Raw genomic sequence first — 24,857 nt, forward strand, 5'->3', positions numbered from 1 at the left:
TACATCATTCACCCTGTGTGCATTCACGTTTTCACATGATAATACAGTAAAAACTGAATATATGCAAACATCTGCATTATATGAAAGAATTTTGGGCAGAATCTCCATTTTTAATGATATATTTTTAAAACGTCACCATAGAGACCATGTAACATCATCAGTGAAAACACTACTAATAAACATTATATGAAAATGATTTTTCACATTAATGACCAAATTCCAAAATCCACCAAAATGAAAAGCAGAGGAGTGGACCAGACATTGAAAAGCGCTAGACTAAGCCAAGTTTCATCATGTTTCACTTTTGAACAGAAATTATATGGTAAAAGAGTTTGTGTAAATTGTTTAAAATAGTAAAATAATAAAAAAATATTCTTATTTAAAATGGATTAATCAGAAAAGAAGAATAAATGTGTTATTTTCAAACAACAATGAGTGCATTTATTGTGCTTCGGTGGATTGTGGTATTTGTGTCCCATCCTCAGAGAAAGCTCTTTCAAAAGCACGTCTTAGAGAAAGCTTAAACTTCTCCTTAAAATCCTGCCCCATGAAAACATACAGAACCGGGTTCAGACAGCTGTTGAAATACGCCAAAGAGATGACCAATGGAACAAGTCTCTCAGCCACACTGCCACTTCCTTTAACACCATTTGTTCGAGTCAAAATGACAATGTGGTACGGCAGCCAGCACAGAAAAAATGCCACAATAACAGCCGTCATGATGCGAAACGCTCGTCCAGTGTGAAAATGACTCCTGCCTAACTTTCGGACAATGATTCCATAACATGTTGTGATGCAAATGAGAGGTATCAAAAAAACAAACACAAACCTGATGATACATAACATGCCAAATGTTTCAGAGTTATTATCATTAAAAAGTAGGCAGTACATTGTTTCATTTACTGTTTGAGTTTCTCTAAATATAATAAAGGGCACACTGAGAACTATAGCCAGGATCCAGGCCGCTACACAGGACAGTCGTGCAAACAACAGACTGCGATGATTTTTAGCCCAAACTGGTGTGATCACCTGGGTAAACCGATCCAGACTAATCAAGCACAAGATGAAGACACTGGCAAACATGTTGACAAACATTAAAAGGGGGAGAATCTTGCACATGGCAGATCCAAATGGCCAGCGATTGTCTAGAAGAACGTCTGCCGCCCTGAACGGTATGGAAAAGCAGCACAGGAGATCTGCAATCGCCAGATTGAGAAACCAAATCGTATTAACGGTCCTCTTCATCTTCATTCCAGCAATGTGCACAACAAAGACATTCCCTGGAACTCCGAGGAGAAACGTCATGCAGAAGAAGAACAGAGAAATCACTTTAATAGGATTTTCCATATTTTCATATTCCTTCCCCATCGCTGTGATTGAGCTGATGCTGTCTGAAGTGTCCCGTTTATCCTGTTAACATCACATATAGTCAATGTTATATCATGAATCATATTTAAAGTCATGGGTGAGACAAGATTTTTTTTTTATAGCTGACACCACCTTTAAAATACCTGATCAAAGCATTTGTAAATGTTTTAATTGATTACACATGTGCAACCAAATAAATGTTCATTTCAAGTAAAAAAGTGCTTTAAAATCACAAAATTATATTTATTTATCTATATCTATATATATATATATATCTTATGAAGTATGAACTTTTAAACACAACCTGTAGTCATTTACATCTTGTATTTTCCATGCACCATACCTTCATTTATTTTTAAAATAAGAGGATTTTAAATATAGTCATTTACTGTGTTTACTTACCTCGTTGGCCGCTCAAGTGATACTGATCTTCTAAATATCCTCGACCATAAATTCTGGATCCCTTTAAAAAGAAACAACAGTTGCGGTCACAGGATGACATCAACCCTTTCCTGAAAAGTAAATGTCAATTGCAGTCTGTATAACCAGAATGGGGAAGTTTATACTATCACAGCAATAGTGGGAGTCATTTCAGTTTAACAGTATTATGTTGAACAGACAATTTCTGTGTGAGAAAATTACATGAAATGATGGTAACACTTTACAATACGGGTGCGTTAATTAAGCATTAATTAATGCTTAACTAATGAAAGATAATATTGAGTTAATGTATGACTCATGATTAACTAAGCCATTCATTAATGATTGCCAAATCAGCAATTAATAAAGAGTCTGTCTGATTAATATATTAAGTCATATATGATTTGCTATTAATTAAATGTGTCATCATGGATTAATTCCTAACAACTTATTATATGAACTAATAGTCTTTATTAATGTGTTAATTACCACAATGAGTCGAACCAGTGTGTTTGAACTTCCACTAATACGGGTGCACTAATATGCATTAATACATGATTAATTACTGCATTATTACTGCAAATTCATGTGTTAATTACAACAATTACTGAATGATGAGTTAATAGACATGTGCCTCAACAAATAAAGTCATAACATAACAATGTCTTTACAAATCATTAGTTAATGATTCATTAACACAAATGCTGATACACCCAAAGTTCTGCCTAAAAAGTCATGACTTGAGAACTGATTTATCATTAATGACCATCATTGGACTTATTGTATTAATGCATATGAGTGCACCCGTATTGGGCGGTAGTTCAAATACATGGCTTCGGCTCATTGTGGTAATAAACACATTAACACTATTAGTTAATATAATAAATTGTTAGGGAATTAATCCACGATGACACATTTAATTAATAGCAATTCATATATGACTTAATATATTAATCAGACTCTTTATTAATTGCTGATTTGGCAATCATTAATGAATGGCTTAGTTAATCATGAGTCATACATTAACTCAATATTATCTTTCATTAGTTAAGCATTAATTAATGCTTATTAATGCACCCGTATTGTAAAATAAAAAATTAAATGCTAGCCTTTATTTTGATACATTTTGTTTTTATGTAAATGTGCCTATTTGCTAATACAGCATAGAGATATTGAACACAATGATCAGAACAGAAGTTATTGTGGTTTTTGTTGAGATGTTTAGAAAAATATTAACTATATAGGCACAATAAACATTGTCATCATTGTTTAATTAATTTAATTTCCTTTATTTTTCCAGGAAGGTCCCATTGAGATTAAAAGAAATCTCTTCCTCCAGGGAGTCCTGGCCAAGATGGCCACACTACAAAATTACACACAAACACACAACATATATAAAACATTCCAGAAAGTCAGAGCACAACATTCATCATAAATCAAGTAAAACAACAACATGATTCAATCATTGTATACTGTAGTAAATTTTTAAATACATTCAAAGGAGGAATTGTTTCTAGAGGGACAGTAGCTTGAAATTCATTCCACAGCCATGGGGCATAGTAGGAGAAAGATGATTTTCCATGCTCTGAATGTACCCTAGGTACTACTAATTTAATCCCATTAGATGATCTAGTGCTATAGTTCTTTCTACATAAACATAGAAGACTAGTAATGTAATTTGGAAACATACCCATCAATGTCTTTACAATAAATACTAACATATGGGATTTCCTTCTTTGATATAAAGAGGACCAACCCAAATAGTTGTACAACAAACAATGATGCGTACGTGAACAAGAATTTGTTATAAAACGCAGTGCAGCATGATAAACGCCATCCAGCCTTTTCAAAAGATATGTAGAAGCATGCATGTAAACAACATCACCATAGTCTAAAATAGGTAAAATAGTACTCTGTATTATTCTCTTTCTAGCTGTAAAGGAAAAACATTTTTGGCGTTGTTTACACAAACATTGTTTACACAAACGGCACCTGTTTTACATGAGTATTTAGAGCATGCCGATAAGAGACTATGCAAATATTACAATGACAGCATCCCTGTTATATCTTAACATTCTAACAATGAAAGACAAAGGGAAGTTTTGGTAAATGTAATCTTAAATTTCATAAGTAGTTAGCGGTACAACAGGGCTAAAGTGGCAAATAGATTTGTTATGAATCATTTTCAGAGTGGGCTCGAGTGATCCAATCAAAATGGAGATTTATTTGTTTATACAATTACTGCGATATGATGACAAATGTGCAGAATGGGATGCGATATCACTTGCTATGGGAGTGACTGAGAATTTGGCATTCTGGTCAGCTAGGATCTTGGGTCTTTTAGTCGGCTTTCCTGCATGTACAACCTCTGTAAATAATCCAGAATGCAGTGAAACCACAAAAATGTTCCCATGATGAGAACTGATTATTTTGATGTGATGAAAACGAGTAACATGTCTTACCTCTAAGATTGCAGCCGTTCTGCTGCAGGGCGGAGGGCGGGGCCGGGTCGTGATCCTTCACACCCGGTCCCATATTAGACTAATAAAGCCTTCAAGAGGGATAAAGGTCGACTGCAGAGGATCGTGCGGAGGAGAGAGATAGTTTACGGACATGTCCGTCATATGTGTGTGTTTGTCTTTTAAGTTTTTTATTAAACCATTATTTATGTTGAAAAGCCGGTTCTCGCCTCCTCCTTTCCCTTGAACTACTTTACATTGGTGCCAAAACCCAGGAAGGAGGAGGGATGCCCGTCGTAGAGCCCTCGACACTGCCGTCCACCCGTGGAGCACCGCTACCATCTGCCGGGTGACAGAGTAGCCCGACCGCCTGGACGTGGGGAATGGCCGTCGTCCGCGGGACTGGATTCCCCGACCGCATGGAGCGATGGAGCCGCTGCCAGGGGCGGAGGAGTGCCCTGCCGTCCTCCCAGAAACGCGGAGGGGTCGAGGGAAGACCGCCGTCCGTGAGGGGAGGAGGGAAGTAACACCCCGATCGCCTGGAGCGGTAGGGCCACTGCCAGGGGCAGAGGAATGTCCCCATGTGCCTCAAGAAAAGCGGAGGGGCGTTCTGTCCGCTGGTGGTCGGAGGTTTGACTCCGGTTCGCCCGGGGAGGAGCGGCTGTCGTCCGGCGAAGAGTGTGGAGGAGTGCTCGAGGACCACGCGACGGCACATCAGAGAACCGGTGAGTGAGCTTTTTCTCTCTCTCCTCTCTCTCTCTCTTTCGTGTTGGCCTTTTCCCTCGCCTATTTTTATTTTTTTTCCGTCCTGTCTCCTCCCAGGTCGCGGAAGTCGGGGATGACCCGACGGGGCGCAAAGCACGCCCCTCCCCAGGGAAAGAGGGGGGTGGGTGTAGGTCATGCCGGTGGCACCACAGCCTGAGGTAACTGTGGGAGGAGTGTGGAGTGGAGGGGGGCAGGGCCATGATAGAATGTCGCACGCCCGGTCCCCAATCGGGCGCGCGAGGGATAAAGGTGACGATGGTTCGAGAGAGAGAGAATTACGGGCATGTCCGTCATGTGTGTGTTTATGTTTGTGCTTAATTATAATATTATTTATATTGACAAGCCGGTTCTCGCCTCCTCCTTGCCCATCTTAACCCCCTTACACGTCCATTTTTCCTTCATAAAAAGTCAGCAAAGTCTCAAAAATGGTTCTAGTCTCACATACAAACACAATTCCATGACAACTAAGTTTTCAATACTTTTGTTTAGTAGCTGAACCCTTCGGTCTCTTTAAACAGCCTGATTCTAGAGAGACTCGATTAGCACAATGAAACATTCTATTGACTGAAAACACTCTTTATTAATTAGTCATTTTGAATGTTGAATGATCATAAAACAATCAGGATTCTAATTGATACTTTATTCTTCTATACATCATTCACCCTGTGTGCATTCACGTTTTCACATGATAATACAGTAAAAAATGAATATATGCAAACATCTGCATTATATGAAAGAATTTTGGGCAGAATCTCCATTTTTAATGATATATTTTTAAAACGTCACCATAGAGACCATGTAACATCATCAGTGAAAACACTACTAATAAACATTATATGAAAATGATTTTTCACATTAATGACCAAATTCCAAAATCCACCAAAATGAAAAGCAGAGGAGTGGACCAGACATTGAAAAGCCTAGACTAAGCCAAGTTTCATCATGTTTCACTTTTGAACAGAAATTATATGGTAAAAGAGTTTGTGTAAATTGTTTAAAATAGTAAAATAATAAAAAAATATTCTTATTTAAAATGGATTAATCAGAAAAGAAGAATAAATGTGTTATTTTCAAACAACAATGAGTGCATTTATTGTGCTTCGGTGGATTGTGGTGTTTGTGTCCCGTCCTCAGAGAAAGCTCTTTCAAAAGCACGTCTTAGAGAAAGCTTAAACTTCTCCTTAAAATCCTGCCCCATGAAAACATACAGAACCGGGTTCAGACAGCTGTTGAAATACGCCAAAGAGATGACCAATGGAACAAGTCTCTCAGCCACACTGCCACTTCCTTTAACACCATTTGTTCGAGTCAAAATGACAATGTGGTACGGCAGCCAGCACAGAAAAAATGCCACAATAACAGCCGTCATGATGCGAAACGCTCGTCCAGTGTGAAAATGACTCCGGCCTAACTTTCGGGCAATGATTCCATAACATGTTGTGATGCAAATGAGAGGTATCAAAAAAACAAACACAAACCTGATGATACGTAACATGCCAAATGTTTCAGAGTTATTATCATTAAAAAGTAGGCAGTACATTGTTTCATTTACTGTTTGAGTTTCTCTAAATATAATAAAGGGCACACTGAGAACTATAGCCAGGATCCAGGCCGCTACACAGGACAGTCGTGCAAACAACAGACTGCGATGATTTTTAGCCCAAACTGGTGTGATCACCTGGGTAAACCGATCCAGACTAATCAAGCACAAGATGAAGACACTGGCAAACATGTTGACAAACATTAAAAGGGGGAGAATCTTGCACATGGCAGATCCAAATGGCCAGCGATTGTCTAGAAGAACGTCTGCCGCCCTGAACGGTATGGAAAAGCAGCACAGGAGATCTGCAATCGCCAGATTGAGAAACCAAATCGTATTAACGGTCCTCTTCATCTTCATTCCAGCAATGTGCACAACAAAGACATTCCCTGGAACTCCGAGGAGAAACGTCATGCAGAAGAAGAACAGAGAAATCACTTTAATAGGATTTTCCAAATATTCATATTCCTTCCCCATCGCTGTGATTGAGCTGATGCTGTCTGAAGTGTCCCGTTTATCCTGTTAACATCACATATAGTCAATGTTATATCATGAATCATATTTAAAGTCATGGGTGAGACAAGATTTTTTTTTTATAGCTGACACCACCTTTAAAATACCTGATCAATGCATTTGTAGATGTTTTAATTTATTACACATGTGCAACCAAATAAATGTTCATTTCAAGTAAAAAAAGTGCTTTAAAATCACAAAATTATATTTATCTATCTATATATATCTTTTACTTATGAAGTATGAACTTTTAAACACAACCTGTAGTCATTTACATCTTGTATTTTCCATGCACCATACCTTCATTTATTTTTAAAATAAGAGGATATCAAATATAGTCATTTACTGTGTTTACTTACCTCGTTGGCCGCTCAAGTGATACTGATCTTCTAAATATCCTCGACCATAAATTCTGGATCCCTTTAAAAAGAAACAACAGTTGCGGTCACAGGATGACATCAACTCTTTCCTGAAAAGTAAATGTCAATTGCAGTCTGTATAATCAGAATGGGAAAGTTTATACTATCACAGCCATCGTGGGAGTCATTTCAGTTTAACAGTATTATGTTGAACAGACAATTTCTGTGTGAGAAAATTGCAAGAAATGATGGTAACACTTTACAATACGGGTGCATTAATTAAGCATTAATTAATGCTTAACTAATGCACAGATAATCTTGAGCTAATGTATGATTAACTAAGCCATTCAGTAATGATTGCCAAATCAGCAATTAATAAAGAGTCTGTCTGATTAATATATTAAGTCATATATTAATTGCTATGGATTAAGTCCCTAACAACTTATTATATGAACTAATAGTCTTAATTAATGTGTTAGTTACCACAATGAGTCGAAGCAGTGTATTTTAACTTCCGCCCAATACGGGTGCACTAATATGCATTAATACATGATTAATTACTGCATTATTACTAGAAATTCATGTGTTAATTACAATTATTACTGAATGATGAGTTAATAGTCATGTGCCTCCGACGAGAAACGTCATGCAGAAGAAGAACAGAGAAATAACTTTAATAGGCACAATATTTTCATATTCCTTCCCCATCGATTTGATTGAGCTTATGCTATCTGAAGTGTCCCGTTTATCCTGTTAATATCACATATAGTCAATGTTATATCGAGAATCATCACTGGGTCAGACCAGATACATATAGGTGGTTATCACCTTCTAAAACAATATAATTCTATATTTACATGTAAATCATGCATTTTCTATTCAAACTCATAGAAGTTTTCTTGACCTAGTCTGAAATAAGTTGTAAGTTATCAGATATTTTAACCATTTACTTTGCGATTACTTACCTTGTAGGCTGCAAGTGAGTATAATGCAACAAATGACAGGAAGAACTATAAATACTGGTTTCCTGTCAGAAACTTGTCACAGGATATAGATATATAGTTAGATATATTTATGTATGTATATCTGTAGAGAAGAGGCTTTAATGAAGATGAAGATATAAAACATCAACAAAGAACCAAATAAACTACACACTAACATATAAGTGTTATACGGATGAGAACTGACAATCAATGAACAAAACAGAAGGGTATTTATACACAAACGGAACCTCTTTTGTGTGTCGTGTTGGATAATAGCATCTGCCAAATGAATAAATGTAACTAATGTTGTAATGGAAACGGTTGGGAGGCTGTCACAGAGCAGGGACAGGAGGCCTGGGAGGCAGAGCTGTGGAAGACAGAGCCGTGAGAGGCTCGAGGGGCGGGGATATGGAAGGCGGAGCCATGAGCTACTTGAGGGGCAGGCCCAGGGAAGTTGGTGCCTGGAGAGTAGTTGACAGCTCAAAGGGCCAGGGTGGAACCGAAAGATCGGAGGACCGAGGCGGAGCTGGTGGATCAGAGGACTAAGGCGGAACCGTTGAGATTGATGACCAAGGTGGAACTGGAGGGATGAGGGACACACTGTGATGCCGATAGGCTAACGGACCATGGTGGAAATGAGGGAATGGAGGGCCAAGTCAGAGTCCAGGGCTCAGAGGGTCAAAGCGGAGTCAGAGGGATGAAATTCCTCTATACCGTTGTTTCATAGGGGGCGAAGGTAGAGCTGGTGACGTGAGGGGAACTTGCTGATCAGAGGGAAGGCGAGCTGATGTCAGGGGCAGAGTCAGCAGAGTAGAAAGGGCTATTGTGCTGGATGGAACTCCGCGAGAGCTGGCTCTGGGACGGTCGAGGCTACAGGCTCTGGGACGATCGAGGCTACAGACATAGGCTCTAGCTTGTTGACCGTGGCAGGCGTTGGCACTGGCTCGTTGATTGTGGCAAGCGTGTGTGCTGGCTCGTTGACCATGGCAGGCGTGGGCGCTGACTCGTTGACCGTGCCAGGCTTCGAGGGAGGAGCCGTGGAGGCTTGGGGGTACATTGTCCACACCAACAGTGAAAGGAGAGCTGCTAATTTGCTGAGCCACCTCCATGAACTCGAGAAGCGTCCAGTGAGGATCCCCCGGAGGCATTAGCTCCTTTAGTGTACTGCTGAGACCAGCCCTGAAGAAAACAGAAGAGACTCAACTGGACATTCCCCTTGCTCGAGGAGGAGGATTCTTACAGCTGGCAGATCCATCTTGTTAGGTCAATTCTTCTGTCACGTATTGTGTGTAGTAGAGATGAAGAGGCGATGGATCAATTTGCAGGCTTTAATGAAGAAGATATAAAACAACGTGGATAACCATAAACCATATCAACAAAGAACCAAAAGAACTACACACTAACATATAAGTCAAGTCAAGTCAAGTCAAGTGGTTTTTATTGTCGTTTCAACCATATACAGTTAGTACAGTACACAGAAAAACGAGACAACATTCCTCCAGGACCATGATGCTACATAAAAACAACAAAGGACCAACACAGGACCACATGAGACTACACAACGAAATAAAATACCTATATAAACTACCTATATATACCTATATAAAGTGCACTTGCAAACATGTGCAAAAAGTACGGGACAGTACAACAAATTTCTGACAATGAACAGGACAATAGACAGAGTGCAGCGCCGACCAGTACTCAGTAGTGCAAAAAGATGACAGTTTCTAAAAATGTAAAGATAACATACTATGAGATAGTGTTCTATGCACATAGCCGTTATTGGGGTAGCAGACAGTTATAAAGTGACAGTAATTAAAGTGCAACTCAGGACACGTGTGTGTGTCAAACCAGTCTCTGAGTATTGAGGAGTCTGATGGCTTGGGGGAAGAAGCTGTTACACAGTCTGGCCGTGAGGGCCCAAATGCTTCGGTACCTCTTGCCAGACGGCAGGAGGGTAAAGAGTTTGTGCGAGGGGTGTGTGGGGTCGTCCACAATGCTGGTTGCTTTGCAGATACAGTGTTTTTTGTAAATGTCTTTGATGGAGGGAAGAGAGACCCCAATGATCTTCTCAGCTGTCCTCACTATCCTCTGCAGGGCTTTGCGGTCCAAAACGGTGCAAGTCCCAAACCAGGCAGTGATGCAGCTGCTCAGGATGCTCTCAATAGTCCCTCTATAGAATGTAGTGAGGATGGGGGTTGGGAGATGTGCTTTCCTCAGCCTTCGAAGAAAGTAGAGACGCTGCTGGGCTTTCTTGGTGATAGCGCTGGTGTTGAGGGACCAGGTGAGGTTCTCCGCCAGGTGAACACCAAGGAATTTGGTGCTCTTGACGATCTCCACAGAGGAGCCGTCGATGTTCAGCGGAGTGTGTTCACCTTGTGCTCTCCTAAAGTCAACAACCATCTCTTTTGTTTTGTCAACATTCAGGGACAGGTTGTTGGCTCTACACCAGTTCGTCAGCCGCTGCACCTCCTCTCTGTATGCTGACTCGTCGTTCTTGCTGACAAGAGTGTTACACAGACAAGAACTGACGATCAATTAAAAAAATGGAGGGTATTGAAACACAAACAAGACTAATTATGGAATGGAAGACAGGTGAGGATGATGGGGAACAGATGGCTGATGTGGGCAGTGTACCATGGGATATGTAGTCCAGGGGAAAACTTCAAAATAAGAGTCCTTGGAAAACATGAGGGAGACAGACTGCGACCATAACCACATTTCTCTTAATCTTAAATTAAAATCTCCTCATCTCCTCTCACAGACATCCTCAATTATCTCGATGACTGGCTGATTCTAGCTCACTCTCGAGTATTGTTGTGTGTGCACATGGACCTGGTCCTCGGGTGCCTTCACAGTGCTGAACTGCCTGAAGACATTCCGGAGGAGAACGGCAGTCCCACTTAAACTGCCGAAATTTCAGAGGCTCCTGGGGCATATGGCACCCTCGGCCCGCTCAGGTTGATGCATACGAGACTGCTCCAGAACTGGCTTCAGACTCGAGTCCAGAGATGGGCATGGCACCACAGCACACATCGCATGGCCATCAAGCCGATCTGCCGCAGCTTGTTCAGCCCTTAGATGAACCTTGCATTTCTGCAGGCAGGGGTCCCATTAGTGCAAGTGTCCAGGCGCGACGTTGTTACAACAGATGCCTCCAAGCGAAGCTGGGGCACTGTGTGCAACGGGCATGCAGCTGCGGGCTCCTGGACAGGGCAGCGACTGCGTTGGCATATCAACTGCCTCGAGTTGCTGGCAGTATTGCTGACCCTGTGGAGGCTTCACCCGTTGATCTGGAGGAACAACACAGCCATGGAAGTGTATAGAAACCGCCAAGGCAGCTTACGGCAGAAGTTAGTAGGGACTCAAGTCGTTGCGAGCTACTCACAACCCGGGAGACCTCAATGGTGCAGCGGACGTGATGTTGTGGCAGGTCATGCTCAGGGAAGAGTGTAGAATCCATCCCCAGGTGGTCCAGCTGATTTGGAGTCGATTAGACCAAGCGCAGGTACACCTTTTCCTGCGGCCTACTGGCCCACCCAGACTTTGTTCTCGGAGCTCACACTCCTCACGACAGCCCCTCCCTGGTGAGTTCCCCTGAGGGAGGACCTCCTCTCTCAGGGACTGGGCACCATTTGGCACCCACGACCAGACCTCTGAAATCAGCATGTCAGGCCCTTGGATGGGACGCGGAAGACCTAAGTGGCTTACCACCGGTGGTGGTAGATGCATACGTGTGCTAGTAGGCCCTGTGCTGGGGTAGGTGCTACACATGTGCTGGTTTCCGGTGAGTAACCCTGTGTGATGTATCTTCTGCGGTATGGGCTCCGTAGAGCTCCATCCCCTCCGGGCACCTACGTGAGTTCTGGAGTGGTAAAAGGAGTCATAAAAAGCTTGGAGTTAATCCTGAAGCAAGTCTCTGTCATTCTTTCAGAATAATACACGGTGTCAGAGTGAATTGTGAAGATGGATGCTGCTGGAGCGTCTACACCGCAGATGGATTGGGAATCACGGAATCTTCTCAACGCATGGAGAAAGTTTAAGTAGCATGTTGAACTGATGTTATCAGGACAGTTTTGACGAAAGGAAGACATTGATATTGTGGGTCGGAGAGAAAGGACAGAATACCAACAATACCTGGACTCTAACCACGGCTGAAGCTACATTTCTCAAAACGTACTATGATAACTTGGGAAGCTTACGTAGTTCCTAAGGCCAACCCAATTTCTGCGTACATATGATTATTTTGTCAATGAGCTGAGACTGCTTGTTAAAGACTGAAGTTATGCCAATTGTCATGAACCCCGCTCCTCTGCCCCATCTCCGCGTCCGCGAGCACGCACACATGCACTCCGCGAGCGTGCTCGCTTCCCGCTCCCTCGCTCCGCCCCCTTGAGCTCGTACGCTCTTTTTCCTCCCTCAGGCTTCCACGCCTGGTTTTGCTATTACGAGCTCTCGCTCGTAAACTCTCTCCCCCTTCTGACTTACATGCCTGCTCCCATGAGCCAGAACATTATCACCACCTGCACTCACGTGCTCCCAATCCCCACTCATTGTTTACACCTGCACTCGCCCCTATAAATACACTATCCTTCCGTTTGAATCCGGTTGGTTATTGTATTTAGATTCCCGTGTTTTGCCCCCGCTAGTCTCGTCTAGTTTTGAACCCCCTGTGATTCGTTTCCTCTTAGCTTGCCAGCTCCCTAGTTGTTAACTGTTTTCCCGTCTTCGACCCTCTTGTTATTCTTATTCTGATTACCCCGGCTTTGACCCCCTTGCTTTCCGTGACCACTCTTTTGCTATTGCCCTATTGTTATATCCTGATTCCCCGGCTCTCGACTCTACGCTTTCCCTGACCATTCTCCTGCTGGATTTTCCTTATTGTACCTTCGCCTGCTTTTTATTTAAATAAAGCAGTTCATTGACTTACACTGTGACTGTCTTGTCTTGTGTGTGTGTGTGTGTTCTGGTCACAGAATAACCAACCTCACCGCAGACAGTCACAATGTTTCACGCGGAGGATTCGCGCAGCTCAATAGAGCGGATTGTCACGGCACGTTCTGTGCGCGGATTTGCAGCTGGGAGTGATGACCACGTGCTCGCGGCCCAGGGGCGGCAGGTATGCGCTGTTTCTGATTTGTTTCGCCCGGTTTCGCCTGTGTCTGCCCCTGGGCCCGTTTATGCGTCCTACGCATGTCCGAGCGCCGTGAGCTCTCCACCCCCGGAGAGGTTTTTCGGCTCTTCGGACGCTGACCTAGGGGTTTTTATGCGAGGCAGCGGTTGTGTAACCCATAACCCCGCCCTCGACATTAAGGAGCCAGCGGCCCGACTCTTGGGGTTGCGTCAGGGGAGTCAACCCTTGGAGGTTTTTGTTATGGATTTTTGTGCCCTGGCGTACCAGGTGAATTTTGATGAGGTGGCTCTGAAAGACATTTTTCAATGTGGACTGAATGAGCCAACCTCATCATTAATGCCTGGTGGTCGCTGCTCCCTTAACCTGGCTCAGTTTATTGACCTCGCCCTACTGTACGCTGGTTCCTCGTTTACCGTGGGGGAGGCAGAAACTGAACCAGCGTTCCAAACCACGGCCCCCGTCTTGAAGCCTGTCACGGCCCTAGTCCCGAAGCCTGTAACGGCCCTAGCCCCGAAGCCTGTAACGGCCCCAGTCCCGAAGCCTGTAACGGCCCCAGTCTCGAAGCCTGGCACGGCCAGCGAGTCAACGCCCATGCCTGCCACGGCCAGAGAGCCAGCGCCCATGCCCGCCATGGCCAACGAGCCAGCGCCCATGCCCGCCACGGCCAACGAGCCAGCGCCCATGTCTGCCACGGTCAGCGAGCCAGCGCCTGTAGTCTCGACCGTCCCCATGGCCACATCCCCTGTTGGCCGAAGACGTCAGAGAAGGAAGAGGGCCCCTTCTCCCCAGTCTCGATCTTGTGCTCAAGACCGCAGAGGTTCCCCCAGAGTCTTCCACGGCTCTGCCGGGTTCTGCTCCGCCCCAGAGTCTTCCACGGCTCTGCCGGGTTCTGCTCCGCCCCAGAGTCTTCCACGGCTCTGCCGGGTTCTGCTCCGCCCCCAGAGTCTTCCACGGCTCTGCCGACCTCTGCTCCGCCCTCAGAGTCTTCCACGGCTCTGCAGACCTCTGCTCCGCCCTCAGAGTCTTTCACGGCTCTGTCAGCCTCTGCTCGCCCCTCAGAGCCCTCCCGGGCTCCGCCTCACGAGCCTCCCAGGGCTCCTCCTCTCGAGCCTCCCAGGGCTCCTCCTCTCGAGCCTCCTAGGGCTCCTCCTCACGAGCCTCCCAGAGCTCTACCCCTCAAGTCCCTGAGGGCTCCATCCCTCAAGCCTCTCATGGCTCCACCCCTCAAGCCTCTCACGGCTTCGCCTCTCGAGTCTTTCAGGGCTCCATCCCTAGAGTCTTTCATGGCTCCACCCCTCAAGCCTCTCACGGCTTTGTCTCTCGAGTCTCTCAGGGCTCCTCCTCCCCTCGAGCCTCTCAGGGCTCCGCCCCTCGAGTCTTTCATGGCTCCACCCCTCAAGCCTCTCACGGCTTCCCCTCTCGAGTCTCTCAGGGCTCCTCCCCCTCTCAAGCCTCTCACGGCTTCCCCTCTCGAATCTTTCAGGGCTCCTCCTCCTCTCAAGCATCTCAGGGCTTCGTCTCTCGAGTCTTTCATGGCTCCCCCCCTCAAGCCTCTCGAGCCTTCCAGGGCTCGGCCACTAGAGGCTCCTATGGCTCTGCCTCCCGAGCCTCCTACGGCTCCCCCTCCAGAGCCTCCTAGGGCTCCACCACCCGAGCCTCCTACGGCTCTGCTCCCTAAGACTCCAGAGCCTTCTAGAGATTCGCCTCCCGAGCCTCCTGCGGCTCCGCGTCCCAAGCCTCCTACGGCACCACCTCCCCCGGCTCCGCCTCCCAAGCCTCCTACGGCGCCACCTCCCACGGCGTCACCTCCCTCGGCTCTGCCTCCAGAGCCTTCCAGGGCTTCACCTCTGGAGCCTCCCACGGCGTCACCTCCCTCGGCTCTGCCTCCAGAGCCTTCCAGGGCTTCACCTCTGGAGCCTCCTACGGCGCCACCTCCATGGGCTCCACCTCCGGAGCCTTCCAGGCCTTCGCCCCTAAAGCCTCCTTCGGCTCCACCTCCAGAGCCTTCCAGGCCTTCACCCCTAAAGCCTCCTTCGGCTCCACCTCCAGAGCCTTCCAGGCCTTCGCCCCTAAAGCCTCCTTCGGCTCCACCTCCGGAGCCTTCCAGAACCCCACCTCCAGAGCCACCTACGGTGCCGCCTCAGACGGCTCTGCCTTTCACGGCTCAGCCCGGACTTCCTGACCCTCTACCTGTCCTGTGGCCTCTTCCCTGGCCTCCGGACCCTATTCCTGTCCGGTGGTCGCCTTCCAGACCCCCTGACCCAGTCTCTGCCCTAAGGCTGCCCCCTAGATCTCCCGACCACCCGCCTGTCCGCTATGTTCCCCTTGACCTTGCCTTGAACTGCCCATTTGACCCCCATGGACTGTTTCATTTCCCTTTGTGCCTTCTGTCCCTCTTGGACTGCCCTTCTTTTGTTGGTGTGTTTCTGTTCCTTCGAGCTTACACGCTCGTTCTGCCCCCGCGAGCTTACACGCTCGTTCTGCCCCCACGAGCTCACACGCTCGTTCTGCCCCCCGCGAGCTCACACGCTCGTTCTGCCCCCCCCCGCAAGCTCACACGCTCGTTCTGTTCCCTCGCGCTCCACGCAACCCAGCGTGGCCGTCAGGAGCCGTCCTATTCAGAGGGGGGAGTACTGTCACGAACCCCGCTCCTCTGCCCCATCTCCGCGTCCATGAAGCACGCACACATGCACTCCATGGCGTGCTCGCTTCCGCTCCCTCGCTCCGCCCCTTGAGCTCGTACGCTCTTTTTCCTCCCTCGGGCTTCCACGCCTGGTTTTGCTATTACGAGCTCTCGCTCAGTAACTCTCTCCCCTTCTGACTCACATGCCTGCTCCCATGAGCCAGAACATTATCACCACCTGCACTCACGCGCTCCCAATCCCCACTCATTGTTTACACCTGCACTCGCCCCTATAAATACACTATCCTTCCGTTTGAATCCGGTTGGTTATTGTATTTAGATTCCCGTGTTTTGCCCCCGCTAGTCTCGTCTAGTTTTGACCCCCCTGTGATTCGTTTCCTCTTAGCTTGCCAGCTCCCTAGTTGTTAACTGTTTTCCCGTCTTCGACCCTCTTGTTATTCTTATTCTGATTACCCCGGCTTTGACCCCCTTGCTTTCCGTGACCACTCTTTTGCTATTGCCCTATTGTTATATCCTGATTCCCCGGCTCTCGACTCTACGCTTTCCCTGACCATTCTCCCGCTGGATTTTCCTTATTGTACCTTCGCCTGCTTTTTATTTAAATAAAGCAGTTCATTGACTTACACTGTGACTGTCTTGTCTTGTGTGTGTGTGTGTGTGTTCTGGTCACACCAATCCAGAGGAGATGAGGAGAGATTGTGTCGTTTTCTGCATTTATTCCTCACAAGTAAGAGAGAAATTACTCACTCAGGGTGCTAAATTAACATTAGAGAAAGCAGTTGACATTGCCAGATTGCGCAAACCCAGATGAAAAGCATGGCCATTGGCAGCACAAACACCGATCATGAGCAATAAGTGCATGCAATAGGAAAACATGCAAAGTTGCGGCAAAACATTAAAAAAAAAAGCGTGCATACCAGATGTCTCAATGCATATGGATACGGCAGGAAAGAACACAAAACAAACACACTGGGTGACATTACCCCAAAGCAGGCCAGAGCCCATTATCAGAATCAGCACAACAGAGAATGTACTTCCTGCGGCAGCTGAAGAAATTCAACTTGCGAAAGACAATGATGGTGCACTTCTACACAGCCATCATCGAGTCCATCCTCACATCCTCCATCACTATCTGGTACGCTGCTACAACTACCAAGGACAAGGGCAGATTGCAGCGTGTCATCCGGTCTGCAGAGAAGGTGATTGGCTGCAATCTGCCGCCGCTCCAGGACCTGTACGCCTCCAGGACCATGAAGCGTGCTGGAAAGATTGTGGCTGATCTCTCCCACCCTGGCCACAATCTCTTTGAGACACTCCCCTCTGGCAGAAGGCTGAGGTACATCAGGACAAAAACATCACGCCACAAGAACAGTTTCTTCCCATCCGCCACTTGCCTTATCAACGAGGCCCGGTACCCACCCTGACACTATCCACACTCCACCTCTGGCTCTACATGCCACTGTACTTACTCTGCTGTACTGCTCTTTTATTTTATTCTGACTTTTAATATATACTGTGTGTACATATTTATATTGCTTATATTTTTTAATACTCATTTCCTATATTTAGAGATTGTGTGACGCGCGCCTACAACACCAAAACAAATTCCTTGTATGCATAAAAAAACGTACTTGGCAATAAAGTTTTTTCTGATTCGGAGAAAATCGACTATATTTGAAGGTCTGGATGGCGTTGTGGCCATCATGGATGATGAAAGACATCATTACAAGGGAACCAGGACCTGTGTTGGTATACTTCGACACAAGCAAAGACATCATGTTGCAAGTTGATGCCTCTAAATATGGTTTGTGCGTCTGTTGCTGCAGTTGGGTAAGCTGTTGGCAGTCATTAACACACAGTAATAAATTATGCCTAGATCGAGAAAGAGATTTTCACCATTCTCTGGGTTGCGAAAGGTTTCACCAATATGCCTATGGATGTCACATATAAGTAGAATCCGATAATAATCCTCTGGAAGCAATCCTCAGAAAGCCACTAACTGTTGCTCCACCCAGACTGCAAAGAATTATCTTGCAATTAAAAAAGTACAGTTACAACATCATTCAGGTTCCTGGGAAAAACAAGTGTCAATTTACTTTGACAACATCCTCAGCGAAGGAATGGATGTGCAAGTCCACACTGTATTTAGTATCAGCTTTTAGTAGGCAAAGAAATAAGAGTAAAAATCCTCTTTAGGAGAAAGCATACACAGATCATAAAGCCAAGGGCAGCACAGACTAGACAAATAGGATTTAAAAAAGATTTATCCACAACCATGAATCCATTAAAGAGGGAGGAATCCAAACTAAAGAACAAGTTGAGAAGACTCAAAATTTAGCAAAGGACTGCTTAAATATATGAGCTCATCACCTGTAATTGGCCGCTACACAGCAATGATTTTTAGGCCAAACTGGTGTGATCGCCAGGGTAAACCAATCCAAATTAATCAAGCTCAAGATGAAGACACTGCCAAACATGTAGATAAACATTGTCTGGGTAATCATAGAAGTATGATCTCTAATTGTAGAATTCCTTCCGTTGTAATAGAAGTAATCGTCTGTAAATGTCTGGTTAATTTTGAGCTGAAACCCTTCTATTTATCCAGTTAATATGAATCATATTTAAAGTATTGTTAAAAAAATTGTTTCTTAATGCTGACTTTATTGCTTTACATTAGTAGATTAATGCATATATAGTTTTAATTATGATTACAAATGTGCAACCAAATAAATGCTACATTTACTGTAAAAAAGTGCTTTGATCGTTATTAATTTAACTGTAACAGTAACCATACATAACTCTTTTACATATACCTGGTGTATGGTTAAGTATGTACTTTTAAACCAAAATATGTGGAGTCAGAAACTAAGATATCAAATAAGAGGATATCAAATATAGCCATACAGTTCACTTTCCTTGATGGCCACCGAAGTGATTATTTTGCAAATGGCAGGAAGTCCTTGAGAGTAACTACTGGTTATCTAGAAGAAGATGCAACATATACAGTCACAGGATGATTTCAACTCTTTCCTGTGAAGCAGTGGCTTATGGTGGACTTGAAATGATGAGAGAGTGTGTCATCTCAGGGTTTGGGTTTTATTATTAGTTCAATGTAAATTCCTATATCAGTTCCAGTTGACATTTACATATCACAACATAAGTAGGCCTACATAAAAATATATGATGTAGAAAATGTCACACACTTGCTTGTAAATGCAGCAACATATTGACAAAATAACAAACGGATGTTGTCCGTAAATGTATCTGAACCCTTTGGATTTAGTTGGTTTTCTGCATTAATTGGTCATAAATGTGATCTCATCTTCAAAGTTACAAGTATAGACAAACACAATGTCCTTAAGCTAACACAAGAAAACGTATAATCTTTCATGTTGTAACGGGGTTCAAGGATGGGCAAGGACGAGGCGGGAACCGGTAGAACATTTAACTTTAATGACATACATCAGCTTAAAGAAACATAAGCACACAGACAGCAGCCACGTGCATCTCTTGCGCTCTCTAACTGGGGCCTCCGGCTCTTCTTTATCCCGCCCCTGGCTGATTAGGACAATTCATCACCAGATGTGCCTCCTCACGGCCTCGTCACACTCGGGGACACATGCTGGGGAAACCAGCTTGATGTACTCCCCTCCCTTCCGGCTGACCTTCTGCCAGCTGATCTTCCCCACCTCTCCAGAGCCCTTAGAGAGACGAGTGGACGGAGAGGGAAAGATCGAGGGGAGAGAGAGGAGAGAGCGAGAAAAACTCGCTCGCCGATCCCCGGACTCACCGTCGCCTGGTCTTCAGCCACTCATCTGCCTCCTGTGGATGACAGCCGCTCCTCTCCTGGCAGATGGCAGCGAGTCCTCTGACCCCTGGTGGACGGTAACGGCTGCTCCGCTTCCTGGCGGACGGCAGTGGCAAGGACTCCACAACAGCGCATCCCTCCTCCTTCCCGGGTTTGGGCACCAATGTAACGGGGTTCAAGAATGCGCAAGGAGGCGGGAACTGGCAGAACTTAAACATATACGCACAGACACAGAAACTCTACGATATAGTCGAATGGTGGATGGAACACTGAGGAACTCCTAAACCGACCAACTCCTAAACTCCACTTCTGTGGAGGAGGCAGAGACAGAGGACCTTTGGACTTTCCCTGGAGTGAAAATTACTGCAGCCTAACTTTCCAACAGCATTTGTCTATAGCAATAATTCTATAGTATGTTGAAGCACTTAGAAGGTATTCTTCACTTCTGGAGACACATCTTCTTTAGCATTCTCTGGGTAATCATTAAAGGTGTCAATTCTTATTGTAGAATCCCTTTTATTGTGACAGAAGTAAACATCTCTAAAAAGGGTTCTGTTTATCCTGTTAATATCACATATTTTAATGTCATCGTGAATCATGCATAAAGCGATTGATCAGACAAGATGCTGACACCACCTTTAGAACATCATATAATTTGCTAATTGCTATTGGCAAGTTTTCTCAATGATTATAAATGTGCAATTAAATAAATGCACGTTTTAGTGGAAAGTATCAAAAAAGATAAGTGCTTTAAGATATCTGTAAAAGTAATCATTACTCATTGTTGCATGTGAATATTCTCTGTTAACCAAGTAACTGTAGGATGCTCGAGTTATTCTAATGAACTGGATGTGTCTATCTGTGGCTTTAAAGATTTGATCAACATTTCACAGTTTGCATGAGTGGTGCAATATCTTAAGCAAAAGAGAAACACACAAGTTTGCAACAGAATAACTGTACCTAAAATAACATTTACTACCATATAATATTTGGGTAGATGTACATGGTTAGAATAAATAAACGTAGCAAAGGAAAGACCAATCACAATTCAGTGTGCAAATATTGCAATGACGTCATTGCTGTATGTTAGAACTTGAACATTCCAACAATGAAAGAGAAAGTTTTTATTTTCAAACTAATCTTAAATTTCATACACGTACACACAAACAATACATGTACGTACACACAATACACATGTACGTACAAACAATACACGCGCATGCTCACAATACACACACATGTACGTACAGACAATACGCCGCGCGCACACACACACACACACACACACACACAATTAAATAGCTCACCACAAGTTATGGGAGTCACAGTGGTGTCATTTTGGGTAATGTTAAATTACCAAGGAAACCACATGGATGAGTGTTGAAATGTCTTGAGCAACAGCTGACTTGGATAACTTTAAGACAAAACATCACAGATGATGCATAATCAAAGTTCTTATGAGCAGGAGATGCTGACCTCTGATGGTGAGTTGACTGAACTGCAGTAGTTGATGTGACCACAGTCAAAAGCCTGATGGTGTGATACACTGAATTATTGTCTCTCTAAACCATCATGACTATGAATGTCAGATGAGATGGCATTTTCATATTCAACAAGCCTTACAATCAGATGTCACAATCTTTAAAGCTGATAGACATGTTATTTTTACTGTAAATAAATTGTGTATTAAAAGAGGAACATTTTAAATGGTAGTTTGATTTCTGAGGAATTAAGTCAGGAAAGCATGTGTCAAAAATTAGACGGGAAGTAACAGAATACATGTAACAGGATTACATATCTAAAATTCTAAATATAAGTAACTAGGTTGTGATCCAAAGTGCATTTGAACAGCAGTGAAACACTTTCTTATATGTGTTACATTCATACGAGCAGACAGAGAAGTACGTTTGAAGTACGTTTGGAGCTGAAGAAATAGAAATATATCTTGTGTAAATTGTTAGCTTCACGCTAAGCTAAAATGCTATTTCTAAATAAGTGAAAAAGTCTACCAGTGCTGAAGAAGTAATCCAAAGTATTTCCAATATGCTACTGACCTTGAGTAGTCTAACGAAATACTTTAGAAGTTACATTAAACGGCATTTATTCTGTAATCTGTAGTGGAATAATTGCAAAAGTAACCCTCCCAACCCGGTGTACCAGAGACGAAGGACCTTCCCGCCCAAATGTACGTCACTCAACACAATTTTGTCAGGCGAGAGAGGGTCTAACCTGTCAGTTAATTAATCAACTTACGATATAATATGTTTTTCACTTAATTGACCCAATTGGTCATTTCCATGTTGCAATATCAACACTGTGTTGAAAGTCAGAGTTTTGCTGTCGCTAGGTCGTGCGGGCACCACGTGCGCTTGACTCCTGCACAACGACTCTTGACAGGAATGCCGCAAATTTCTGAGGTGAGGCAAGATTACTTGACAAATCAAAGAAATATCTAAACGAACAAAGACGTGAGTCATTGTTAGTAACTTTAAGGTGGTGGGTCCCAAAATGAGGGACAAACACTTCTAGAGCACGGTTATTACGCTAATTGCTAATAAGCTAACTTAGCTAAATGAATCACAATAACCTGTGTCTTTTGGTATAATCAGTTTGAACTTTTTACAACATAACCTACAAATGTAAAGACACCAGAAACCTTTCGTTTGATTTAATTTAGTTTATTTTCATCCTTAAGACCACACGCCAGGGCTGGACTGGTAATCTGGCATTCCGGGCCGACCCACCCATTTTCCCAGTGGGCCGTCGCACTTTGCGGGCAATGAGGGGCGGACTGGCCATCGGGAGAACCGAGTGGGTCGGACGCGAAACGGGGCAAGATAAGATAAAATGAGCCGCCGCGTTATGCATAACGGACCACAAAACGGTGCCACGGTATGCAGAAAAGGACAGTGAACTTTTCAACTCTCAACTTTTGGGCCAAATCCCGGGCCAATTTCTCTACCCAGTCCAGCCCTGCCACACGCAATCAGTAAACACATTATAAACTTCCTCAAAGCATCATTATTATTATTACAGCTTGTAATCTGCTTTAAAACAGTGAAGCTGCGCCGAACACAGGAAAGCACACTCATGTAGCGGCTATGCTTGATTGCATTATATTAAAACAACAACATTTTTGAACATCACCAATGAATGGAATAACATATAATATGAATTTCATAACTTCCTGCACAAATAGAACAGCAGAGGAGTGGAAGAGAGACACTTCCTCCAATTGAAAAGTGCCGTGTTGCCTTTAGTTTCAGCTTTGAAAAGAGAAAGTACAAAGTGAATGCAACGCATACATTGGATATTAACCTACAATGAGTGCATTTGTTCACATCAACCATCATAATGGGTAAAACATGTCATCTCAGTGATTTGACCCGTGGCATGATTGTTGGTGCCAGACGGGCTGGTTTGAGTATTTCTGGTATTTACATTTATGCATTTGGCAGATGCTTTTATCCAAAGCGACTTACAGTACACTTATTACAGGGACAATCCCCCCGGAGCAACCTGGAGTTAAGTGCCTTACTCAAGGACACAATGGTGGTGGCCGTGGGCATCGAACCAGTGACCTTCTGATTAACCGTTATGTGCTTTAGCCAACTACGCCACCACCATTACACAACAGTCTCTAGAATTTATTCCGAATGGTGCCAAAAAGCAGCAGTTCTGTGGATAGAAACACCTTGTTGATGAGAGAGATCAATGGAGAGACTGTTTCAAACCAACAAAGTCTACTATAACTCGGATAACCACTCTGTACAATCCTTTTGAGAAGAATAGCGTTCTGAGATGCAGGTTGGCGCTGTTTTGGCGGCACAAGTGAGACCTACACAATATTAAGCAGGTGGTTTTAATGTTGTGGCTGATCAATATAATATTTATTAGGTAATGCTGACCACACCTAAAGAATATACAATTAAATCAATGCATTATTATTGGCAAGTTTATCAATAATGCTACTTCTGGTGGACAGTTTAAAAGTGCTTTAAAATAACTGAAATCATAGGACAAGTAGGTAATGCCTCACTTAATTACTGGTATACAGGTGTTAAAGGCATACATTCACAGTACTTACAATCATGAATGTAGCCACTAATATTTAAATCTTACATTATTAATTATTTAATGCATACATGATGTTTGTAAATCAGATATTAATGTCATACAAAAACTTGTACTTACCTCACTGGCCGCTCGTTACTCGCTGGAAAGGGGTGTCCCACTAACTACTTTAAGGCAGAACCACAGGAAATGACTGGGCAGTTCTCTAAATACCAGTTTGATTAAAAAAAATAAAACCCAAGAATACTGCAACTTGTGCGAATTGCAGGAATAATTTCAATAATTTTAAATATTCTATCCAATAATCTATATTTAGATAATTATTTTTACAAGGAAACAGCAACACTGAAAAAAACACACACTGAGAAAATGAAAAAATATCTTTTCATGTCTCTTTTAAAGGGCTGTAGACCAAAACTGCAACAAGATGTCGCAGCTGCAATTTTTGACAACAAGATTAGTAACTTTGCTTAATGCAAATGCAAGATGTGAGATGTGATATACAAAAATGCAGTACCAAAACAAACAGCAATTTCCAAACTAGCTGACAAGACACAATAACAAAAGTAGGATAGAACTCATCCTAAATATAGTAAGATCATCATTAATAATTCCTTACATTTATATAGTGCTTTTCTAGGCAATCAAAGGGCTTTATATAGTATAGGGGGAATCTCCTCAACCACCACCAGTGTGCAGCATCCACCTGGATGATGCGACAGCAGCCATAGTGCACCAGAACACCCACCACACACTAGCTATTGGCGGACAGGAGATGGTAGAGTGATGT

At 43.8% G+C, this 24,857-nt stretch overlaps 1 protein-coding gene across 2 annotated transcripts; it reads right to left on the reverse strand.

The window, feature by feature from the left end:
- On the reverse strand, positions 1-24,307 carry LOC127635599 (C3a anaphylatoxin chemotactic receptor-like). 2 transcript variants are annotated; one of them, XM_052115740.1, is made up of 3 exons: positions 24,188-24,307; positions 7,425-7,485; positions 1-1,410 (listed from the first exon to the last, which is right to left on the reverse strand). In XM_052115740.1, the coding sequence occupies exon 3, from the start codon at positions 1,366-1,368 to the stop codon at positions 442-444; it is 927 nt and encodes a 308-aa protein (XP_051971700.1). In that variant the 5' UTR covers positions 1,369-1,410; positions 7,425-7,485; positions 24,188-24,307; the 3' UTR covers positions 1-441. The 2 variants fall into 2 exon arrangements, with proteins under 2 accessions (XP_051971700.1, XP_051971699.1); XM_052115739.1 differs by lacking the exon at positions 1-1,410 and adding an exon at positions 5,987-7,071.
- Positions 24,308-24,857: the final 550 nt, after the last annotated feature.

This window comes from Xyrauchen texanus, chromosome 43 (assembly GCF_025860055.1).
Source record: "Xyrauchen texanus isolate HMW12.3.18 chromosome 43, RBS_HiC_50CHRs, whole genome shotgun sequence".
NCBI lineage: Eukaryota > Metazoa > Chordata > Actinopteri > Cypriniformes > Catostomidae > Xyrauchen > Xyrauchen texanus.

Coding starts and splice junctions, on each gene's coding strand:
- LOC127635599 (XM_052115740.1), bottom strand. CDS start 1,368: ATGGGGAAGGAATATGAAAATATGGAAAATCCTATTAAAGTGATTTCT.